We start from the raw sequence: 23735 nt of genomic DNA on the forward strand, positions 1-23735 counted from the left end.
GCCGGTGATGGTTCAAGACCAAAAAAAAGAAAAGTAAAATCCATGGGGTCCTCTGAATAACTCGTGAAGTTCTAAAAATGAAAGCCCCGGTGTAGGGGGATGCTATCAAAAGGACATCAAGGCTCTCTTTTAGGGTGTAATATCCACTTTTTAACATGCCATCTTAGGACAAGATCAAAAAACTAAATGGAACCAAATGTCTGCTGGAAAGAGAAAACTAAACCTCTGCTTCAGAAACACTGCAATACACCTACATTATAAGAGCGGTGGAGGATGGAGTGATTTAGGAAATGCTATAGACATGTCAAGCTACCAGCCACCACCACTACTACTGCGTTTAAATCATAACGTGATGGTAATATTTGGCTTTTTATTTATTTTACAGCTAGTGACACAGGAAAGAATTGCACACGGAGAGAGAAAAAAATAGATTCATTTAAAAATCAGCAGATGTGTTCAAATATCATGCAGTCAGTGAAGAATTTGCTACTGAGAAAAAGGCTAGCTTTTCCCACAAGGTAATTAACTGGAGAAACAAAATCCGAAGCTTTTGGAATAGTCACCTGACTTGAAAATCACTGAAAAGCTGTGGGTGGATCTTAAACATCCAGTGAGACAGCCTTAATATATCTGCTGAAGCGCTGTGCATAGAAGAGTAGGTGAAAATTAAATAAAGCCAGAACAGAAAGACTGTGAAGCTGTGATATTTGCTAAGGGGGACTTACTAAGTTCTGACTTAGAATACGAAAACTTCTCCAAATGTCTGTATTAGCGTTCATTTTTGTTTAAGTTTATGAAACAAGAAGTAAAAATTCAAAGATGTTTGAAGAAAAAGTGCTTTTAATGAGCGTTCGCTGCAGCTGCAGGGCTTGTTTTGACTTCTTTTCACTTTAAATAACATCAAAATGTGTCACTTGCTCCGAGGTGCAACAACTGTATGCATACATTCAGTGTAAGATTTAGAGTAATGCTTCATGACTGAGTCTATATTCAGTTCACACTGTTGTACATACCGTATCACCTGGATGGATTCTTGTGGCGGTTGACTCATTCCATCTCAGTCTGAACCGTTACCATGTGACTGACCAGGCAATAAGGCAGGCTGAAATGCATCCCCCAACTCTGACTCATGATTTGATCTGGCTTGCAGTCTGCCTCACCCCAGGCCGGAATTGATAGGTAGTGTTAAGTGCACACCTGGGACCCAGAGTTGGGTCTTTTCGCTTTCTCCCCATTTTCATCCTCCCTATGCCCAGGGCCTCAGACAGATATTAAGCAGGAGTGGTGCGCCACACACTTGGCAGCCCGCATAGACTTACTGAGACTGAGCTGCCTGCCACGTTAGGCGTGAATGCCAGTCACCGTCAGGTCCAATGGACAAGACTGGAGCACATTCCTAAGACCTTACACATTCTTGCTAGTTAATAAATCTCTAATCCTGCCTAGGACAGAAAACACAGGAAGGTGATGATTATCTAGACCAGAGAGGTAACAGCAGAGGACACGGAGTCAGGTTACACTGAACAGGCTTGTCACTCTCACAGGGATTGGACTCTTCCAGATATATAAGTCATACTCTGCAGGTAGGTTTGACATCTAAGGTTACCTGGAAGGTCTACATGAAATAACAAGACTAAGGGTCTATAGCCACGCTGACAGCTCTGTGAAACTGCTTGGCACAGTTGTGCTATGAGCAATACAGACTGATTATATGAAATACTGTACAAGCTTTTACCATCCTCACCACTTTAGTTATACACACTGGATATTTACATGTGAACATTTGCTATTTGCTACAAAACACTGTTACTGTTGAGGCTGAAGAAAGTCATTAGTTTGGGGAGAATTTATCCAAAAAACAAGGAATTTTTTTCTAACTAAAATCAATGTGATTCATCCAAATGTTACCAAGCAGAGTGACGAATTTCTGCTTTTTTGTCAATCAATAAATTTTATGGGAATTTTCAAGAAGCTGCTGTGATTTTTTTAATCTAGTCCAAAAGAGATCTGCAAACCACACAGCCAATGCCTTGGCAAACAATTCCACGGAAAAAATAATGCTACCATAAAAAAAGAAAAAAAAGCTAAACTAAGACATTTCTAAGGTCATCGCTCGGTCAAAGACTTCTTTATAATGGAAAATAAGGTATTGATGAGAACTTGTGGAAGGCTACTATCATAATTAAGTTCAGGTTCATTTGGACTCTTGTTTATGGCTGTGTAATCGTGCAGTGTTGGATTGTGTTTAGGGTATTTCAGGTAACTGCTAAAGTTACACAACACATTAAGGGGCCATTGAGGGCCTGTTCAGTCGCCAGGTTGGGATTTGATTACTGCTTTTCATTGGGGTCATCCTGTGGCCATTCCCTTTGATGATTTCTGTATTTGCTGATGTCTTCTTGATGTGTTTCAAAGTCATTAGGCGTGTGTGTCTCTGATAACAAAAATATTGCCCCAGTCACAATGGTCATTAGGGGTTTTTCCTCACACTTCCATTTAGCATGAAGTCTCCTTAAGAGCTTTGTGTTTACCCTGTAATGGAGTAGCCTGACCTGCCACTGGTCGAAGTACAGAAGCGTCCCATCGCCTCTAATTGCCTTTAGGGTGTCTGATTGTGGATTAATTATGCATCTAATTTGCAAATTATCAGCTAACTCACTGCAGCAAGACCAAAAAGGGATTAATTTGCTCTGAGATGCATGTAAATATGACAAGCTGAAATCACTAGTCCCAAATTACTTTTCAACAAGACAAAGTATTTGGCAAATAATTAGTTTTTCTTTTACATCAATAGGAGCTTTTCACAGTATGTTGGCTTGTTAACAGCGTGTTTTAGGGTAAACATGCACAAGTGATAATGGTACCTTATTTGTGCTGAGCAGCAAGAACAGATAGCCAGGGGCACGTGGATGCAAAAGGAAATGGTAGTTTGGTCTAGATGCCGCAGTGGAAGGAAATCGTCTTTCTTCCTGTTTTATTGCCGGATTCACATGACAAGTGACAGAGTAAACAAGTGTCCACAGTGGACCAGAAACAAAAGCTTGTTACAGGTAAATGACATGTTCCCAGAACATTTTTTAAAGTGTTTCACTGCTGACCCTGATGAAATGACCCAGCAAATTACTGTAGCCCTGTGCCTCATCATGTGAATCCAAAACACTTTTGCAGATACACTAAATTATGAGGTGTGAGAAAAAATTGTGGGTGAACGAGAGAGATCTGTGAGCACAACAGAGAAAAAGTACAAAAGGCTCCTTCCGTTTGTTATTGAGTAAAGCCGAGAAGGTTGTCTAAAGTAATCTACCATTGTGAGAGAAATTGGCTTCATTGAGGGTCTCACTACTCAGCCAACCCCCTCAGCGGTCCAGCAGACCGCTCAGAATAACCCTTCTAATAAGTCACTTGGAAGAAAATGTGGGGAGTCAGCTGATTCTTAATCCTCTCTCTTTCTCTGTGCTCACACATCAAGAGTCAGACTGATATGTGCAATCACATGAAAGCCCCTCTGCGGTGGGCCTATCATGGTCTAGTAGACTTGCAAGTATTGTTGTGTATGTGAGTCGAGACAAAATGAGAGCCGGGCGATGCATTTGCAGTGAAAATCCCTCTTCTGTCTTGAGTGTAAACAATAAGATGAGAGAACAGCAACTATTAGTAAACGCTTGCATTCCTCTCACCTGACATTGATATAATTTATTAATTATTGTCTGTGCAGATGGCGTATTAATTCAATTTTGAGACAATTAGGTGTAACATGCCTATAAAAAATAGATTCTCATTACAATGACTGTATTATGTGGTGTGATGTGTGAATTGTAATTTGTGATTTAAGCAAATTGTCCCACAAATTTGCTGCATGATGATGAATTCTTTACGCACATATTTCAGTGCTAACTCCGAAGGAATTAAAGCACAGATGCACATTCATTACAATGTGCATTAGATAAAATATTGTTTTAAAATACTCAATATGCTACATGTACTCTCAATTAGATGTGCAGCTAGGCAGCTGCAAGAGAAAGCCTTTAATTAAATCCATCGCATTTTAAATTCGTTTCAATTCAGTTCAGTTTCTTGCAGTGTTATCTATTCTGCTAATATACAACGGCCACGTCAGAGCACTTTATATAGTATGGTAATGTTTTATTGTATCGATTACTCATAAAATGTCATCTGAGCTTCAACAACTTTTCCAAAGGCTACTCAGAGTTAGGCATTCAGTTAGCATATTCTTCTGACAAAGTATGCTATTCTCAAGAAAGATTGGTTAGTGCAGAGCAAGTCTCAGTCACCGCAACCTAAGACTTAGCACTGTAGAGATCCATGAAGCTGGAAGCGGTTATGAAAGGTCTATATATAAAATGTTATAATAATAAATCTGTCCACAAACTGAGAAAATTTACCTAGGAGTTGGCACCTTGCAAAGATTGCATTAAAGAGGTAAAAAGAGAACCCAGTGGTAAAAACAAAACAGCTCAGGTGGAAAGGACTACATAAATCTCAAAGGTGAAGCACAGACGAGGAAGCGTCGTAGTTGGGTGCTGCTTTGCTTCCTCAGGAAATGCCGAAATGCCATGAGATCAGTGAAAAAAATGTATGTATTCAAAACTTGTTAAAATTTTTTTAACATAGAATCATGTGGCAAGCAGTCCATGACATAAAGCTCAGGAGAAGTGACACTGTAATATCCCAGACCACAGAAAGAAAAGTGAAACACAAGTGGTTGGAAAAAACAGGAAATTCAACCCACTGGTGATGCAGTGCCAAAAGGAAAAAAAAAAAATTGAGCAACTGAAATACGTCTATATTGAGCAATGATCCAAAAGTCTCATCTGATGAGGTAAAGGAGGAATCAGTAAACATGTGATTGAGGTTTTTGCTGGTAAAGGAGATTCTATAAGTTACTTAACTGAAGAGTGCATTTTTTTTCTGCAGCCTGCACAGCTGGTAGCAGGTTTACTAAAGATGTGAAAAGTGTTTCATCGCATTTTGTTTTTTGCCTGTATTTGTGAATATATCTAATAAATCATGTTAATGCTAAATGTTAAAAAAAAAAACATGTTCTTGCAGCTGTATATACATGTTGCCTTTCAGGGGTGAACAAAGAGTCAAAGCGATTCAGATGACTGACATGTCTGTGAACTATTACAGACAGCTACTGTTTCTCCATCTTAAAATCCTCCTCATGGCTGCCAAGGGTTTTATTAGTATATGAGGGTCCTTTCTTTGTTCCCATAAACACTGACTCAAATTTTTGCTCCAAGATATTTGTGCAATTTATTGTTTATGATTATTTATGATGATGACATCATGTAAATGGAACCACATATTTCAGGCAAATATTTTCCTGCGGGGTAAAAGACATCTAATCATTTGTTGGCAAAGTGAGTAAGAATGCCCATTTTTACCATTTTATTTGGCAGTTTTATTTGGCAGCTTTATTTGGCAGTATAATGACATCTATAATTGTTGTTTCATTTGAAGATTTTTACTGTGCCGCTTGCCTCTTTTTCAACACCGACTGTCAGTCTGGAAAATGTTCCCTTTTCTTTAAACTTTCCTTTCGTCTTTTAAGTATTTTTCCCGGAAGAGCTCATGCCCTATTTAAAACCATAATAATGCAGGCTTAATGCAACCAGTCATTCGTACAGGCTCAAAGATCTTCACAAAGGATTGCCACCATCTTTGTGTTCCACCTTTAAGTGGAAAGGTAAGAAGTTGTCAAGGTGAAGAAAGGGGATTTTAAGGAATTTTTTGCAATGCAAGAGATCAGGCAGCAGCTCAAACCGTTGCTAAACAAATCCACAAACCAATACTGACCTTTTTCCTCACAGCTCTAACAGGTATAGGATTTTATATATTTGACATTTGAAAACGTCACACGTTACAGAATGTGTCAGAAACTTACTAAGGATGCTTTAGCGGTGAAATGTTAACCTAGAAACACCTAATTCCTTTAAACCTTGGACTCATAAACAACCACATGCGTGCACCTTGTGACTAATATCACAGCTGCCCTCAATCAGGAGTCTGAGAACAAAAAATGCACTCTTGCAAATGCACATTGGTGGAAACCGTGCACGCACTCAAAAATCCCACATCCAGCTTTTAGTTTGTTTTGACGATAAGAATGTGCAAACACGGACTGCATTTCTACCAGCACAAGCAGAAAATCAGTTCAGCTGTTAATCGTTTGAAACCCCGTCACTGAACAAATATAACCTTCAGACCACGAGTGAGCCTTAAAATATCTGACCAGTTTCCAGTGAAAAACAAGCACAATCTAACCTGTTGCCGCAACAGCTTAGATATTTTGCGAACTCGCTGCAATGACCCCATAAAATTTGCTATAAAGCGCAGAAAGAAAGTCAAACATATCACTTCAAGAGTGTTAGTTAAAAAGGTACATCCACGGCAGAACAAAAGTACAAGTGGGAATACCTGCACTTGCCTTTTTAATCATCATCAGAGAGGCACATTGTCATAAAAATAAAACAAAGCTCTGCAGGGAAATACTTGCCCTCACTGAAGTTTGCATCGAACGCAACACTGTGAGGTTAGGTTACTGGGGAACTTGTGTTTTGCTGCATATTGTCCTGCATCACTTTATTCTGCGTTCACCTGCACGTCTCCAAATAAAAGGGAGGTGGAGTCACGCTGGTACACACGATCGGCCTCAACCTGTAGACCTGTGTGAGAGAAGGATAGAGCGAGGCAGCCGGGGAGGGGTAGTAACCGACATAATTACAACACAGAGCTGTGAAGTGTCTGTAGACTTACCAACCCAGAGGGGAGACATATGTTACCTTGACTGTGCCCAGGTACCCTATTCACACGATACTAGACTTTTTATTTTTTCCTCCCGTGGCGCTCAAAGGGAAGCGCCTGTTTAATGGCATTTGAGAAGTCTTCGCTGCGCTCTCCGGGTAGAAGAGGAGACATTACGGCGCGAGTTAGCTAACGTTAGCTCGCTAACAAGGTCAGTTTGAATTTTGGGGTTCCGTTGCTTTTTCACGAGTGGCACTAAGAAAAACGTCTAGCTCCACGTCTTTACTTAAATTGGCGCATTTTGTAGAACTGGCACGAACTCCACTCGGCCGACGAGGCAGGTAAAGGGCAATATTTGTCATCACCATACTCTACTGCTGTTAGCTTGTTAGTTAGCCCCCTCGGTGGCTACCAAACCTCGATCCGGTTCTTCGATTTTAGTGTTTGTGAGTTGATGTATTCGGACAGTGGCTTATGGAGCGTACTGCCATGCAGCCTAGTTTTTGTCGTGTATGAGTTTGAGATTAGCGGCGTTTATTTATTTATTTATTTTCCGAGAGCGAGAGTCGGGCATCTGTGGTGAATGTGGTGAATGCCCCAGCAGCAGCTCGCTGCTCTGTTCCGCCTAGAATAGAACAGGTGCATCCCTGAGCTAGCGATGGACGGGCTCAGGATGGCACACATCGCGGCTCCTCGATTATACGTTTACTGCAGTTTTAGAGGCTTGTATTGCAGTTAAGGTGGAGTTTATTTACTGCGGGTTGCCAAATGGTTTATCAAGGTTGAACGTCGTAGGCGGCGTTGTCATTTACAAAGGCCTCGTCTACCGAGCCCGACGGAAACGGGGCAAATGAAACGGGGCCCGGTAGCCAACGTTTAGTTACTTAGCTGACACTAGCTCCAGGGCAGTAACTGGCTACCCAAAATTACTAACAACCCTTTAAACATTTGATAAACATGTAAATTAGGTGTTTTAACTAAACACACACAAATAAAAAAATAAACGACCGCAGTATATGCATCTGTTACATCGCTAATTTCCTTTTAGCCTGAGTGTTTTTTTCCCCTCTTCGTTTTCTTTCTATTAAAGCTGGGTGAATGTCGAATTTTGACGTTATACCAGCTCGTTAGCTTCGCTTTAACCTTGCTTTGCGGGTTGTAACCTCACAAACATCAGTAGTCTCGGCCATAAATGAATTCTCACGAGTGAAGGAAAATTAATCAGTAACCTAGATCTGAACAAGGACCAATTTCCAGATTAAAATATATTTGGCTAGTTGCTGTTTTTCTCCTGAAACTTCACTGCGTCTTTGTGCATTACAGAGCTGTGAATTCATTTAAAAAAAAAAAAAAAAGAAAAGAAAAGAGAAAAAAAAGTGTGATTTGACTTCCTGCACTGGGGTTTGACAGCATACAGTAGTTTTTCCTGTAGCGTTAAACGAGTTGCTCGCAGGTCACCACGGCAGGTTACACTTTGACTCAGTCAAGGCCGATTTTGTTTTCTTGCCACATTATTTCATTACTTTGTTGAACAGAGTGGAGGGCAACACAAGGGAAACATCCAACTGCAAAGCAAGCTTGTCTTGTGGATATGTTTGTTATTCAGCTCATGCACTATCTAGAGGCTGCTGGATGTGGTACGTCAATTCAATTGGCCCTGAGTGCCACTGTGCATCGGAGCCCTAATTATTTTTGATGGTTTTCAAGTTTTAACTACTGTTGAACTGCAGACTGCATGGATACCACGGCTGTTAAACGGTGTTGTCGCCCCACTAGTGTGGGCCTCAATGTGAAATGGGCAGAAATCACCCACGCTCAAGTCTGTGTCATTGCTTTGTTTACCATAGATGAAAAAGGCTTTATCATAGAAATGGGGAGGTTTTGATGTTTTCAAGCATTTATACAGTTGGCATAGGAACGTGATTTGTTGTAGCATATGTATTTGGCTCCACTATGTGTATAAAACAGAACAGTTTAATGAGGTTTGGGTTAATGCTGGGGTTTTGAAAGTATCCTTTAAATATTTTAAGGAGTGCTATGTCACTCGGCCCCAGTGCTGCTACAAAGAAAATATGACCGTAACAATGGTGCATAATTATACTCTTTTATGTGCAATGAGAAAAGTAATTAAGCCAGAATAGTTTTATTTTCTTTTTGAATGAGTGCTTTGATGAAGAACACTTTAGTTTATTTTTGATATATTTAATGATTTGAACACCAGAGACCCAGACTTCATGAGTAATCTCTTTATAAAACAATGTTTAGATTGCTGGGCTTTTCCTGAAATGACACATCCTAATTAGTCTTGAGGATTATTCATCTTAAACGCACCCTGTTATGCACACGTTTGAATTTTAAAGCTGTTTAGTTGTTCATTTGAACAGCATGTTGGAACACTACAAATGCACATTGATTTGAAACGTTTAATGTTTCTTAATGAGATGTCGTTTGACTTTTATTTAAAACTTCCTACATACTGAACGTGATTAAAATCTAGGTCACGCTGTGGAGAGCTTACTTTGATGCTCAGATGTTGCCTTTTTCCTCCCCCCATTTGTGTGTGGCAGCAGCCTGAGGTGAGGTGTGGTGCTCAGTCTAAATAAGGCTTATGGGTGTAACCCGTTTTCATGGTAATGTTTGTGTTTTACATTTTGGACACAGATGGATACACAGCTCAAGCAGCACCTTTTGTCTTTACACTCAGCCTGCATGTTGCAGTCAATTCAAGATGTATGTGTGTTAAAGAGACTGCCTGGGTTTGGAGTCAGAAGAGAGCTGGGGAGAGGGATGGGATTGAAATCCCACTGAACTGACTCAGATAAAAATCCCAGATAAGCAACATGCTTCAACCTGGTTTATGTGTTAGGTGTGGTGTGACTCAGTACTCTTTTTCGGAGTAGGCGGCAAACTTCATATTTGAAGAACAAATCCATTGTGTTCATAATTATTTTTTTTTTTTTTTTTTTTTTTAAAACTAGTGTTTTAAAGGGCCTTTGTGTAAATATATTTTGTGTATAAAATGCTCCTCCTCTGATGTCTCTTCAGCAAGATGGTGGGGGATACAGGATGTGAATTTTTCTTGTATATTATCATTTGCCCATTTCGCATTGTAGTCATAACAGTCCAAATCAGAGTGAGACACACCATACAACATACCTGCAGTGGATTTTGATCTGTGATTTTTACAGTAAAATCTGGGATAGTCTCAGCAACCCTGAATTGAATAAGCGAAAGAAGAAATAAAGTTGTGCCAGACAGTGTTGGATGTAATCTCACTGTTCTTGTTGGACTTTATAGCACAGGGAAGGTTGTTTTAAAGTTTCCTTTTGATTAGAGTGAAATGGGGTAACCCAAACTCTCTCACTCTAAATACTGTGTTATCTTATCATGCTAATGGTCTTAGACATTCATCCAACCGCAATTGGGAGACAGGGTAGTGATGCTTGTAACAGTCTAGACATGCAAGTTCAGCAACCTCAAATGTGACCAAATTTACATGTCAGTAAATTTATTACATTTAGGTCTGGGGTTTTTGTTCTTTTTGTTCCATATATAAACGCAAAGCTTTCTGGTAATCGTACTATGTGTACTTAGAGTTGTTCATGTGTGGCTGTTTAGTGTCCTGATTAGTTGTCACATGGTATTGGCTCAAAACAAGCAAACAAAAATAGTCTTATATGTAATGTATCTATATCTATATATCTGTATAAATTGAGGGTTGTCCTCTCTTAGTCTAATTGGTGCATTGGTTGACTTGAAAACTATAATGTGCACTTGTTGTAAAAAGAACTTGAACGACCTATATTTAAAATGTGGAACAGTAGTTGTTGGTTGTAACATTTTGACGGGTTAACAGGAAAAGGGTATTAATTTGCCACAAAAGTAATGACAATATTTCGAGCTACAAATTTTACAGTAATGTAAACTGTTATTTTCTTAATTGGCTTTTCTGAAGAACATGTTTTAGTTACTAAAGCAAATCACTAAAATTAAACATTTAATGTTTTTAGAATAATTTGGATCACAAAGGCAACACTGTCTTCAGTCAAGTAAGTATCCCATCCAAATGCCTTCTTAGTTGCAGGGAGATATTATAAAGGTTATGAACACCTTAACCTTTGGAACAATTGGAACATGGCTTAGGGATGTTCCAATTTTCTCCTTTTTTTTTTTTTTTTTTTTTAAATTTTAAGCAGCAATATGAGCAAATTGATAGAGGTCTGCAAATAATGTGCAGGATTTGCTGTTTCAGTTCCCTCTGAGATTCTGATCACTCCCACCTGCAACATTGCTTTCTATTGAAAACCTTCCAGTAGAGAAAATACATCCATTCAGCTGTTTAATCAGCTGAGTTAGAATACACAAATTGCAAATAAGGCTTAATAAATGGGTGTAAGGAGTTTTGGGGGGGGGGATAACAGTAGGAACTCAGAATGGGTACAAATTTTATAGGTTGTCTTATTTGCATATAATCGATCAACCAGGTGTTTGAGTGTCAGTGATGTAGTAGCAAGTAACAGTTATTCTTAGGAACTATCCATCCATCCATTCTCTTCCACTTATCCTTTTCAGGGTGGGGGGTGAGCCTATCCTAGCTTTCTTAGGGTGAGAGGCAGGGTACACTTGGGCAGGTCGCCAGTCTGTCTAACATACAGCCACAGACAACCATTCACACTCATTCACACCTATGGGCAATTTAGAGTTATCGATTAAACTAACCCCACTAACTGCATGCCTTTGAACTGTGGGAGGAAGCCGGAGTAGCCGGAGAGAAGTCACGCAAACACGGGGAGAACATGCAAAGTCCACACAGAAAGACGCCGGCTTGATGGTGGAATTGAACTCAGGACCATTATGCTGTGAGGCAACAGTGCTTACCACTGTGCAACCATAATGTCTCTTTCCTTTTTTTTTCTTCTTTTTTTTTTTAAAAGGAGAGCGAGTAAGAGACGCAATCAAATCTGAACATTAGAGTTATTGCTGCTGCATTTCAGTTTACAGGTACACCATAGTTTCATGCATGGATGATTTCAGTAATGATTACTTTTCATTATGTTCATTAAATTTAATGGCTTATTGCAAAACAATAATGCACAGCCTGTGCTCCCACCTATGTAAAGTAAATACTTGTGTATATGTTGTGTGATGTGTTGCTTCCTGTGAGTTTCCTTTCATTCATTTCCTTTCATTGCACAGCTGCCCTTTTTAGTTTTTATGCTCTTTCTTGTATGAATCATCCCAGTAATATTGTTTTTTTGTTAGTTTTTTTTCCAGACAGCATAAAGCATTGATCAATGAGTGATTTTATGTATTAACTGCTGTGTGGTTTGTGTGTTTTTTTTTTTTTGTTTTGTTTTGTTTTGTTTTGTTTTTGTTTGTTTGTTTGTCTTTTTTTTTATGGCTTAGATTGTACATAAAGGGATTCTAGTGAGGGACAAGTGTAGCCACTATTTGACAATATATTGGAGTGTGTCTGTTGACGTCATACATTGTGCGAGTTAAGCATTAGGATTCTGGGCAAACGACTGACCCTCCTGTGCCCATTTGAGTGTTACAGGATTGGGGTTGGCTAGGTCAGCACAATGGAGACTCTAATTCCAACCCCAGGGCATCTAATTAAAATTTACAACAAAGACAAACAACCTTTGACACTCCTTCATCTCATGAGAGTCACTATAACTCAAAATGGTGAGGCATAGAAGTAAAGATCATTAGGTGATCAACTTTTTTTTTTCTAATAATGTATTTAAAATGTATTAACATTATTTTACATTGTTATTGAACTTTAAAAAAAAAAAAAAGAAGAATGCATTTGGGAACTTCCCTGAATAATGTTGTGGCTCTAGATTGCAGTGAGAAAGCTTAATACGGTTTCAAATCCTTTTCATTCACTAGGCCATGCATAAGACACTCTAGGGCTGTGCGATATGACCAAAATCTCATATCCCGATATTAAGACATCTATCGTCCGATAACGATATAAAACCACAAAAATGTAACATTTTCTGTAAATTCTGTGAATCTCGGGCAGCTCGACTTGCGTGAAGTGTTTCCAGCTGGGCGTCGCGTACCTGGAGTAGAGTGTTTTAACTGATGCATGAAACGATACATTTTTAGACATAAGTTGTTACGGCCGCCGTTTTCTTTGTGAGTATTTATTACACAGCGTGCTGCGGGGAAAAGCCTGTTCTAACATTTGAGGCTAACGTTTGTTGTTTTTTTTTTTTTTTTTTTTTTTTTTTTTTTAAGCACCTGGCAGCTCTTTTTTGCTTCTCAGCCGTAAATACTCTGCATCTTTCACGTGATTCAGTTTATTTTGAAAAGTCTCAACAGGATCTTGAGCTTTATTGTGAAAGGTTTAGGTGGAAAATAAACAAGCGGACACGAGGTGGTTTTACCATCGTTGTTGCTAACGACAACGTATTAAAAACAAGCGCTTGTCCGTCTGTAGTGTGGTTATATTAAATATAAGAGAAAGAGAGAACTTTAGGAAATTAATATATCAAAATAATGAAAAAATATTGCCGTAAACAGTTTATTTTGCGACACCATGAGACAAACGATAGCGTAAAATGAAACGATAGACGTTTTTCTATCGTCATCCGATATATATCGTTATATCGAACAGCCCTAAGACACTCGGTACTTGACTCCATGGTGAGCTGTAAATTAAGATGGCAGACATTTAATATATCAAAAAACTATTTAATTGTTGCCATTTTACACCATAACCTGCAGATTTAGAGTTTCATAGCTGTAATCTTCATATCAATAAAATAAGACAAATAGTGTTTTGGTAGAAAGTGAATTTTTGGGATTGGCAGATGTGTAATGTAATGGGCATTTGTGGTGGTTTCAGTGTATTTTATGAGATATGTCATTATGTATTAATTCTGGATTCCTTCTTAAAAGCTGGGCTATGGACCAGTGACGGAGTGAGATGTTGAGTGTGGGTTGTTGTGTGTGTGTGTGTGTGTGTGTGGGGTTTTTTTGTTTTTTTTTTGTTTTTGTTTTTTTGGGGGGGGGGGGTTTGTTGTTGTTTTTTTTCCTCCTCCTGTTGCTGATTTAGCATTATAAATAGAAAAATGAAGTGTCATAGCAGATCCTTTTTATTTTCCACTGAGCAATTTTTCAGGACCCTCCACTGTGTAGTACATATATTTACACCAACAATTATGGACATTAATATTAATTGGTAAACAAGTGCAACCCCCCCCCCCCCATATAGATTTGTGAAGGCAGAGTATGAATAGATGTCTACAGAAACTACCACGCAACCTATAATAATAGATGTGTGTTTACACTGATGTTTTTATGTATGTCTCCACTTTGTTGCCCTCATTTTTTTTTTTTTTTTTTTCTTTCTTTTTTCCTTTTCTATATAGCCAGATGTCATGGCTGTCTAGCAGGCTGCCAAAGATCTCTTCATGGATCACAGAGGACAACAAAGAGAAACCGCTGCATTTTCAAGCATAGCCAATCACTAAGGAATCTGACTGTCAAGCATATCATCAGACTGACTTCAGTGCATGTGGCCTCTTCAGTTGTTCATAGACATCTGTTGGGCAGCCCAAAGGCCTATTGCTATGCACTATAAACGGAGAGACATGAGCTGCGGGGATGCTGGGGGGAGCAGGCTTATTTCGTGCAGGACTATCCCTCTGATAATGGGGCTTCTGGTGACCCTGACTCAGGGCACAGTGCCAGAACAGCAAGAGACACTTGTGGAGATGATATCTGTGGAACTAGAGGCATCCATGCAGTCCTCTGTGCTCTCTGAGCTCAACGCTGCAGCATCCTTAGTTGGTGAAGGGCCGCCCACAGCTGTCCCAGATTCCTCTGCAAAGAATGGGGGAGTGCACACCAGTATCCCTGACTCCTCAGCAACCGTGGGCCAGGTGTTCCAGTTGAAGGTACCATCAGGACCTGCCCATGCAGGCTGCAGTGTGCAGGTAAAAAAAACAAACAAACAAAAAAACAACAAAATCATTGAGATGAATCTAATGGTGATATATGTGCCATGTTATTAATTATAAAATTAACATTTAAAAAAAAAAACAAAAAAAAACTTTTTCTGTGAAGGGGGAAAAAAAAAAAGTTGCTGTACAAATGGTAACAAAAATAGTCTATACTAATAAAGTTTGCATAGCAGATCTGAGTTCCTTTTATTTGTTGGAAAATTCAACCATATTCCTCTTCAGTGTGGATGTAGACTTTTTTTTTTTATAAGGTTAAAATTAATTCTTATACAAAACTAAATGAAAGCTATATAGAAAAGTGTTTTAAATTTTTGTTTTTTCTAGGCCTCTAATGAAAGTATAACTGAACTTAAGTGTGGTTGAGGAAACAAAATTAAACGCATTACCTATATAATTTTTTTTTTTTTTTTTTTTTTTTTTTTTTGTTCTGAGTCTTGTCTCTGTCTTTTTCGCCTTGAATTTCAGTCTGTGTGGAGATTTGTCTTATATCCCATTTACCCTTCAGATTTGATCACTGTATCACTGCTGATTGAAGCTGACTTTGTTGCAATTTGTTCAAGTCAGACTTACGAATGAGATGCGATTATTATTGGCCCAAGTGGTGATGCAGAATGATATCCTGTCATACAGTAATAACTCAAAATGATGAGTGATGACTCACAGTTCTTATCATGAATAGACGCTCACTCGGCTTCCTGTTCATGTTTGGAAGGATTTGATAAACTCAACTGAATGACGGTCCTGTTTTACTGGCAGCTTGTTCAATGTGAAATATTAAATATCCGATTATATATAATTGATTCACAGGTTTTCAGAGAAGACTATGAATCTTCTAATTACTACTTCAAATATACTTGTCTGTCTTTGTTCTGTGTCATAGAATTTAATCTGCTAGTCGGAACAGGTAATTTTGATATTACGTGAATCCTTGTATATTTTCAAAGTCATTTGCAGCTACTTCTGATAAGGAGCAGCCAATGAATGTGCTCAATTTTTATCTCAAAATTATCCTTGTGGTAAAAAAATGGTAATGACGTGTTTTGTTTTTTCCCCGGTTTCCCCTCTTGAAGCTCACCGAGATGGGAAGGGAGACTTTACCCTCCTGGCTATACTGGGACAGAGAGGGCTGCATTCTCAGAGGTTTGGCTCTGGAGCAAGATAAAGGTGTATATCATATCATGGTGTCAGGTGAGGAGCAAAGTCAGAAGACTAGTAGCCAAGTATTCCCCAGTACAGTCTTCTCTATTGAAGTATACCCAGAAGAACGAGCAGATACTGAGCCACCCCTACTCACACTTCAGTCTGATATCGGTGGCCTGCAGCCTTTCACCTGTGGCTCTGAAGAGCCTGTCACTGTCCTCACTGTCATCTTGGATGCTGACTTGACAAAGATGGTTGCTGAACAGAGGGTCAGCTTACTGGGCAATATGAGGAAATTCTCACATGTGCCACTGGAACACATGAGGGTAGTCCCTGTTGTCAACAACCGCTTATTTGACATGTCTGCTTTCATGGCTGGACCAGGAAATGCAAAGAAAGTGGTGGAAAACGGCGCCCTACTGTCATGGAAAGTTGGATGTGCTCTTGACCAGGGCAGCGTTCCTGACATTAGCAGTGTCCAGTCCTCAGCAAAGGATGGGACTATGTCAGCTAGGCTGGGCTATCCAGTGGTTGGCTGGCACATTGTTAATAAAAAGCCCCTGGGAGTCAGACGGGTCAGACGGCAGTTGTACAATACTCCTACTCCAGTGCCCTCCCTGCTTCCTCCAACTATTAACCAAGAGCCATATTCACGTGTTATTCCCACTCCAACATCACCCTCTATCGCCCCAGCAACTGATAATTCTGCTCCCCCTGTCAGAGGCCCTTTGCCCCTTCCAGTCAAGCCTACTATGAGGGTCAGGGATCAGATAGCTCACACACCTGTCTTTGGACCTCCCCAACCCACCAGAGTACTAGGAACTACAAGCACTATCCCCATTCAACCTACCATGACTCGGCCTACTTTTGTGGAAGCTACTGCAGTGCCAACACCACCAAGCACCACTAAAAAACCCAAGCCCTCTTCCACAAAAAGACCTAAGAAACCCAAAACCTCAACTCCAGCTCCCCGGGAACCAAAGTCCACAACTCCTAAACCACCTAGGCGCACAACAGCCCTCTCTCTTGCTCCGGACTCGAATACAGTTCCAGAGATCCGCAACCCCATTGATCAGGTGACTGCATGGGTGGGAACATACTTCGAGGTTAAGATTGCTGCTGATGCATTTTATGACCGAGAGGATGGTACTACTGATAAGCTGCGTTTGACTTTAAAGAAGACACCCAAAGAACCAGTAACTGAAACGTCTTGGATCCAGTTCAACAGCACTATCCAGCTTTTGTATGGCCTTCCAGAGGAGCAACATGAGGGGAATCATGAGTATTTCATGTTAGCCACTGACAAAGGGGGGAAGAGTATCATGGATGCGTTTGAGGTTAGAGTCCATCGCTGGTCTAATAATAACAAACCTTCAGTAATGTTTGCTGCTCGTTTTCATGGTGACCCCAGCACTTTAAGCAATGATGTACATAAAAAGATTCTTCTGACTAAGAAGTTGGCTTACGCCCTGGGAGATCGTAACAGCAGCACAGTGACCTTAAGAAGCATCACTAGGGGCTCAATTGTTGTGGAATGGACCAATAACAGTCTCCAGCAGAGTCCTTGTCCAAAGGACCAGATTGCAATTCTCAGCAGCAGGATTGCTGATCCCCAAGGAACCCCTAAACCGGTCTTTATCAAAGCCATGGAGCCTGAATTCAAACCCATTAACATCTCAGTTCGTGGCACCAATAAATGCCAACAATACACATTCATCCCACCAGGAGAGGTGCCAATGCCTGAGCTTCCTACAGCTACGCCTTCACCTGATACAATTAAGAGCACTGATGACGTTTACCTGCACACTGTCATTCCTGCTGTAGTGGTAGCAGCCCTGCTGCTCATTGCTGGAATCATTGCTATGGTTTGTTACCGCAAGAAGCGTAAGGGGAAGATGACCATAGAGGAGCAAGCAACTTTCATCAAGAAGGGAGTTCCAATAATATTTGCAGATGAGTTGGATGATTCAAAGTCCCCACCGTCCTCCAGCATTCCTCTTATCCTCCAGGAGGAAAAGCCCCCACTTCCTCCTCCAGAATACCCAAACATGTCTGGCCCTCACAGCACCCTGCTAAACCAGGATCTGTTGGAGGAATATTCAGTTTATCAAGATGATGATCCTAATGCCCCACCTTACCAGCCTCCCCCACCATTTACTGTGCCCATAGAGGGCAAAGGCTCCCGCCCTAAGAACATGACCGCGTACAGGTCACCTCCTCCCTATGTGCCTCCCTAACGCACACCAGGGGCTTTTAGTTTGGAAAGCAGGTGCAATCTAGGGATGCTTGTCGAATTACTACAGGAGTAATTTTACATGTTTAATGAAATGGCTTTGACTTTATAGAGAAGCAGGCAACCATAATCATATATCTCACCAACATGGATAAGACAATACATCATACAATTCAACTACAGGCACAGGGTGAACGGATGAAAAACTGTTTTTTCAATTTTTCTTTGTCCTTCAGATCTGCTTTTGACTTCTTACATATTCCTTTTTTTGTCTGTTCTTGCCAAGAGGAGTCAATTTTATCTTCAATGATGTACTATTTCTATTGTATAGAAAATAATAAAGAAGCAGGAAAAAATGAAGCCCACAGGGCCGTTGAGCAGATGTCACCATGACAACAGACTTGAGGCTCTTCCTCACAATGTTAATCTTTGAGTTCTATATCACTCTTATCTGTCTTTTCAGCTAGGTTTACTAAGATTTTGCACCTGTTATTTCTAGAGGGGAATGAAATCCATAATGCCAAACTGGAAGCATGAAACATTTTATTTACACAAAAAATTAGTTTGTTTCTTAGACATGAATCTTTCCCTGTTCTCTTCTATGCTTTTTGCCTCCCTCTCGACAATAACATGCAAATGTTGCACTTATGCAAATTCTTGTTAAACCTTGCACTATGTGTCTTGCGCAGAACCGAAAGCATTACGTGGTGGTCGAATAAGGAGGAGAGGGAAAAAAAAAAAATATCCTTGAACTCCTTACATGACTGAAATTCCTCTGGTACTAGATCACAAAAGAACATTACACTGATCACGCCTGTTGTAGCTGTAGCCTAATTAAGTTACAAAACAAATGATTTTATTTTGTTTTTTGTTCATCTGTGCCACTGAATCTGCCTGTGAGATGTCTGCGGTCACGAGGCAAACCTTGTAGGGTTGCTGGAAAGATAACAAAGGGGCCATAGGAATGCTGTGCTTTAGAACAGTATGAGACATAGACATACCCAATGAGCTGGATCCACTGTCTTATATTCAGTTGGTTTTGTTGGTGTGGGGGCGGGTGGGCGTAAGAGTACTGTATTATCACTGCTCTGCCTCTAGGTGTTGCACTGTTATGCTTAGTGCACTGCCTGTTGTCAGTTCAGATGAGGCATGGGGACAAGGGGATGTACATAATTGTGTGCCTGTGAAATTAAACCACTCCATAATGTCAGTGTTTTATCAGTAAACCTAGTTGGGGGGGAGGGGGCAGATTGGGAAATGATTTTATTTTTTAATTGTATGTCTAGATTTATGATCACAATCATAAAAAAAGACTATAGTTTGTGAGGGTATAAAATGTTTACCTGCCCATCACAAAAAAAAAATTATGTCAATATGATGGGGGATCAAAGAAACCACTATAATATGTGAATTATGTACATTTCATATCTGATATCACCATAAGAAAAAATGGTTAAAAATCTAATGTTTTTACTGAGTTTTTGATACAGTCTTAAACTTGTTTTATGAAAATATATTAATAAAATGTAATACTATTTGTAAAGCCTCAAAGACGGTGTAAAGTCCCATTTATTTGAGAACATGGTGCAGCATTAAACATGTTTTCAATGATGATGTGTCTGTGTGTATTACAGGGGAGATAAACAACTCGTGACAGAAACCAAAGACTAGTTCTTATATAGTGCTTTCTATATCTGAGTACTCGGAGAGCATGATACAACATGCCTCGTTCACCCCTATTCATACAAGCACTTTTTTTTCTTTCCATGCTTAAGTGCTTTCTATTGAACATTCATACTCCGATGGATGCATCAGAGAGCAACTCGGGGTTAGGATCTTGCCCAAGGATATTTAGAATGCACCAACCTTCCGATTAGTAGATCAACTGTTTATATGTACTTTATTATTACACCTCTTTACTAGGTATTCAGCATTATTTTATTGACATAATGGCATAAAACAGTTAGTGCAGTTTTGTCAGCTGCACATCCTTGATGTTAAATTTCCCTTTCCACTGCATTCCAAAGTTACACTATTGGATTGCGATTTGGTGGCTCTGGAGACCTTTTGAGTACAGCGAACTCACTGTCATGTTTAAGAAACCAGTCTGATGATTTGAGCCTTGTGACATAGTGTGTTATGCTGCTAGAAGCAGCAATCAAAAGATGGGTACACTGTGGCCATAAAGGGATGGAGATGCTCAGCAACAATACTCGGGTAGGCATTTAAACGATGCTCAATTGGTGCTAAGGGGCCCACAGTATGCTAAGAAAACATCCCTCGCATCATTACACCAACTGCAGCCTGAATCGTTCATACAAGGTGGGATGGATCCATGCTTTTATGTTTATGCCAAATTCTGACCCTACCATCCAAATGTCTCTGCATAAATTGGGACTCATTAGACCAGGCAACATTTTTCCAATCTTTTATTGTCTACCTTGCTTTAAAATGTTCCTTCAGTTTCCTGTTCTTAGCTGACATGAGTGGCGCCCAGTGTTTAGCCCATCTCCTGTGTTCAGAGATACTCTTCTGCGTACCTTGCAACAAATGGTTTGCCTTCCTGTCAGCTCAACACAGTCTGGCCATTCTCCCCTGACCTCTGGCATCAACAAGGCATTTTCTCTTTTTCAGACCATTTTCTGTAAACCCCAGAGGTGTTTGTGCAGGAAAATCCTAGTAGATCAGCAATTTCTAAAATACTCCAACCATCCCATCTGGCACCAACAACCATCCCACATTCAGAGTCACTTCAATCACCTTTCTCTTACCTATTCTGATGCTCAGTCTGAACTTCAGCAGGCCATAGTGTCCAGGTATTCTTTCTTACAACAACAGCTGAAAAAGTGGTTGAACTTCAGGTTGTTCTGAATATGTCTACATGACTGAATGCATTGAGTTGCTGTCACGATCAGTTATGCTAATGAGCAGTTGAACAGGTATATACCTGTTTAAACCGTCATTGCTTTGCACGCAATCAGTGATGGCTTTTCTGCAAATCAGTCATCTGTGCGAATTTTGATTTAAAGTCGAGTTTAAATTTGAGTCAGCGGAGTAGATAATGGTACGGTCTTACAATGTTGCCACATTCTTGACAGCGTTTACACAAGCATGCTACATTTGGCTCCTGTAGTTGGCTGGGTTTGCAGCATGAGCTATGCTCTCTTTGTTGTAATAAACCAAGTATACAGCAAGCAGCCCCTGCGAGACGGTGTGATATTTTAAGAAAAAGGGCTCCCTTTCTGTGGCATTTCGGTGGGCAGTTTTTCTTTTTTTAGGCTCCGTGCTCCTACGTCTCTTGGAGAAATATCAATAACAATGACTAATATCTGCTTTCAAATTCTTTTAGTATAGAGTTGTTGTTACAATGGCTTATTCAAAAAAGGTCAAAAACAGCTGACATGCTGCAGACCCATGCTGCTTTGGAAAACGTATATTTTCAAATTACAATACATGACATTTTGATTGGTTTTTGCGTAGTCCGAGAAAAATCATTTAACTGTGAATTGCTGTGAAACATCATGGCCCTGGTGTACACTTCAGGAACTATTTGACATACTTTATATTCTTCTATTTCTTTAGATAGCATTACATAGAAAGAAAGACCGCTTTTATTTTTTTAGCAGTGACTTATACCATAACTTGTTATATGTAAGTCATGTGTCTGTAGCAGGTGAAGGTTTGTGCAGAAAATGTCCATGAATTTCAAAAACTACATTATAAATTTCTTTGGCAGTTCTGTAATTATGCTCTCATTTGCTCAGTCTCACCAGTCTCTATTACACATAATTGATAATTATGAGGTGAATTATGTTACAAATTGAAGGTAATAATCATTTATCAGTTAGCCAACAACCATCTAACTGTGGGCGACTGATTCATTTACAGGAGATATTAGTGGCCAGCACTTAAAAGCTCTGTTTCCTCCAAGCACTAACTGTGTGATTGAATACTGCACAGATTAACCACAGCATTAAAACCCCTGACAGGTGAAGTGTGTAACACTGATTAACTTATTTCAATGCAATGTTATGTTAAAAACTTGGCTTCTGGCACTCGCACAGTGGACGCTACTTACCTACCACCCACCTAAATATTGTTGCTTGCCAAGAGCTCTCCTTCAGGGCAAAACCACTGCCTGATGGCCAGACACTACACCTCACAGCACTCAATCGAAAACTGCCGAAGGATAATGACAGAGAGCCCAAGAAGTCCAAAATCCCCAGATTCTAATCGAAACAAGCTCCCACAGCGTGCACCTCAGCCAGCCTGACGTTTTCGTGGATGAAGGGAGACCTACACAGTATTAGGCAGGTGATTTTTAATGTTGGGGGTGTGTTGTTTAAAAATAAAGACATGCCACCTCCTCATGCAGTAATATTAGCCAGATTTTTATTAATTTGAGAGCATTTGTACATCATATGGATCATTAGATTGACAAAAAAAAAAAAAGGTTTTAGGCTGTCAAGTGTCACCAGAAGCTCTTCAGTACACTCTGGCATTCTTCAAGTCTTCTATCCTATGTTTCATCAGATAAAGACCCCAGTGACTCTTCTCTCTGACGGGAAAAGTAGACCAAAACCATTCCACCAGCAAAATGCCCTCCTTTGCATCATAACACATCCCCTTGCTGTAATACGTTTTCCTTTAATTTGTCTCACTTTTTTTTCTAATAGTTTTGAGAAGAAAGTCATGACCCCAATATATATACATATATATATATATATATTTTCAGTCACACTAATCTTTTTCACCTTGTAGTATTTAGTTTTATCTGAATTTATTAAGAAAATTAATTCACTTGGGTGAATTTTCCCCTATTATTCATTTTGGCATTATGCCTTAAAGATTGCTCGGATATTTTTAATGACTTTCTAATGATGGGAATTTTTTAAACTGTTTACCAAACCATTAACACCTGCAGGATCGCCTCTGGCCTGCTTTGTTCAACACGGGCAAAGATATGCCGCGTCTAGATATGCCGTTATGATAACACACCACTGTGTTGCTGACCAGTAAGAGTCACAGTTTCTAATGTCAGCAGCTCTGGATTCCAGGAAAGGCACAGAGGACAAGAACAGTTGTTTGTATCTTTTCCTTTACTTAAAAAGAAAGAACTCAAACTGGACCTTGTTTGGTAAAATGAACAAATTTGCTAAACGTGGTGAAGGACTTGAAACAAAGGGATAGCACATCTGCTTTCTATTTATACTCCAGGTGAAGACTTACCTAATTGCTACAGCTGAGTGATTTGATTCTAGAAATGGAGCTGAGCTGATCAATAAATAGCTGTAATAGTGGGGTACATCAGAATGTGGAGTTGAGGCTATTTTATACCCTGCCAATCTCTCACTTCATCAGCCTCCCCCACTGCACTCATTAATAATGTACCTGGAATGAAAGTTAATGTATGTGATGAAAAATGTATAAGCTCATGAAAACTGAACTGACCTTTCAGTTGTTGATGTGTCTGATGCACTTTACTTGAAAACCTGCTGTTGCGGTTGCTTTGCAGCTCTTCACACAAAGCCACTAATCTCATTTATTTCTGGACTTTTCATTTCTAAAATGAGAGCGCCTGCAGCTGTAGATACAGATCTATACGAATACTTGAC

The 23735-nt window shown here is 39.8% G+C and overlaps 1 protein-coding gene across 6 annotated transcripts; it reads left to right on the plus strand.

Annotated features, from left to right (window-relative positions):
- Positions 1-1562: 1562 nt before the first annotated feature.
- On the plus strand, positions 1563-19671 carry LOC100699984 (dystroglycan). 6 transcript variants are annotated; one of them, XM_019349968.2, is made up of 4 exons: positions 6646-6979; positions 10779-10817; positions 14154-14720; positions 15818-19671. In XM_019349968.2, the coding sequence occupies exons 3-4, from the start codon at positions 14298-14300 to the stop codon at positions 18122-18124; spliced, it is 2730 nt and encodes a 909-aa protein (XP_019205513.1). In that variant the 5' UTR covers positions 6646-6979; positions 10779-10817; positions 14154-14297; the 3' UTR covers positions 18125-19671. The 6 variants fall into 6 exon arrangements, with proteins under 6 accessions (XP_005448836.1, XP_019205513.1, XP_005448835.1 ...); XM_005448778.4 differs by lacking the exon at positions 10779-10817 and adding an exon at positions 11703-11769; XM_005448779.4 differs by lacking the exons at positions 6646-6979; positions 10779-10817 and adding an exon at positions 1563-1583.
- The last annotated feature ends 4064 nt before the right edge of the window (positions 19672-23735 follow it).

This window comes from Oreochromis niloticus, linkage group LG20 (genome assembly GCF_001858045.2).
Source record: "Oreochromis niloticus isolate F11D_XX linkage group LG20, O_niloticus_UMD_NMBU, whole genome shotgun sequence".
In the NCBI taxonomy this organism is placed as follows: domain Eukaryota; kingdom Metazoa; phylum Chordata; class Actinopteri; order Cichliformes; family Cichlidae; genus Oreochromis; species Oreochromis niloticus.

Bases quoted from the DNA above. Each gene is read 5' to 3' on its own strand.
- LOC100699984 (XM_005448779.4), top strand. From the start codon at position 14,298: ATGTGGCCTCTTCAGTTGTTCATAGACATCTGTTGGGCAGCCCAAAGG. The intron at 14,721-15,817 runs GTAAAAAAAACA...CCCCTCTTGAAG, and splicing joins ATGCAGGCTGCAGTGTGCAG to CTCACCGAGATGGGAAGGGA.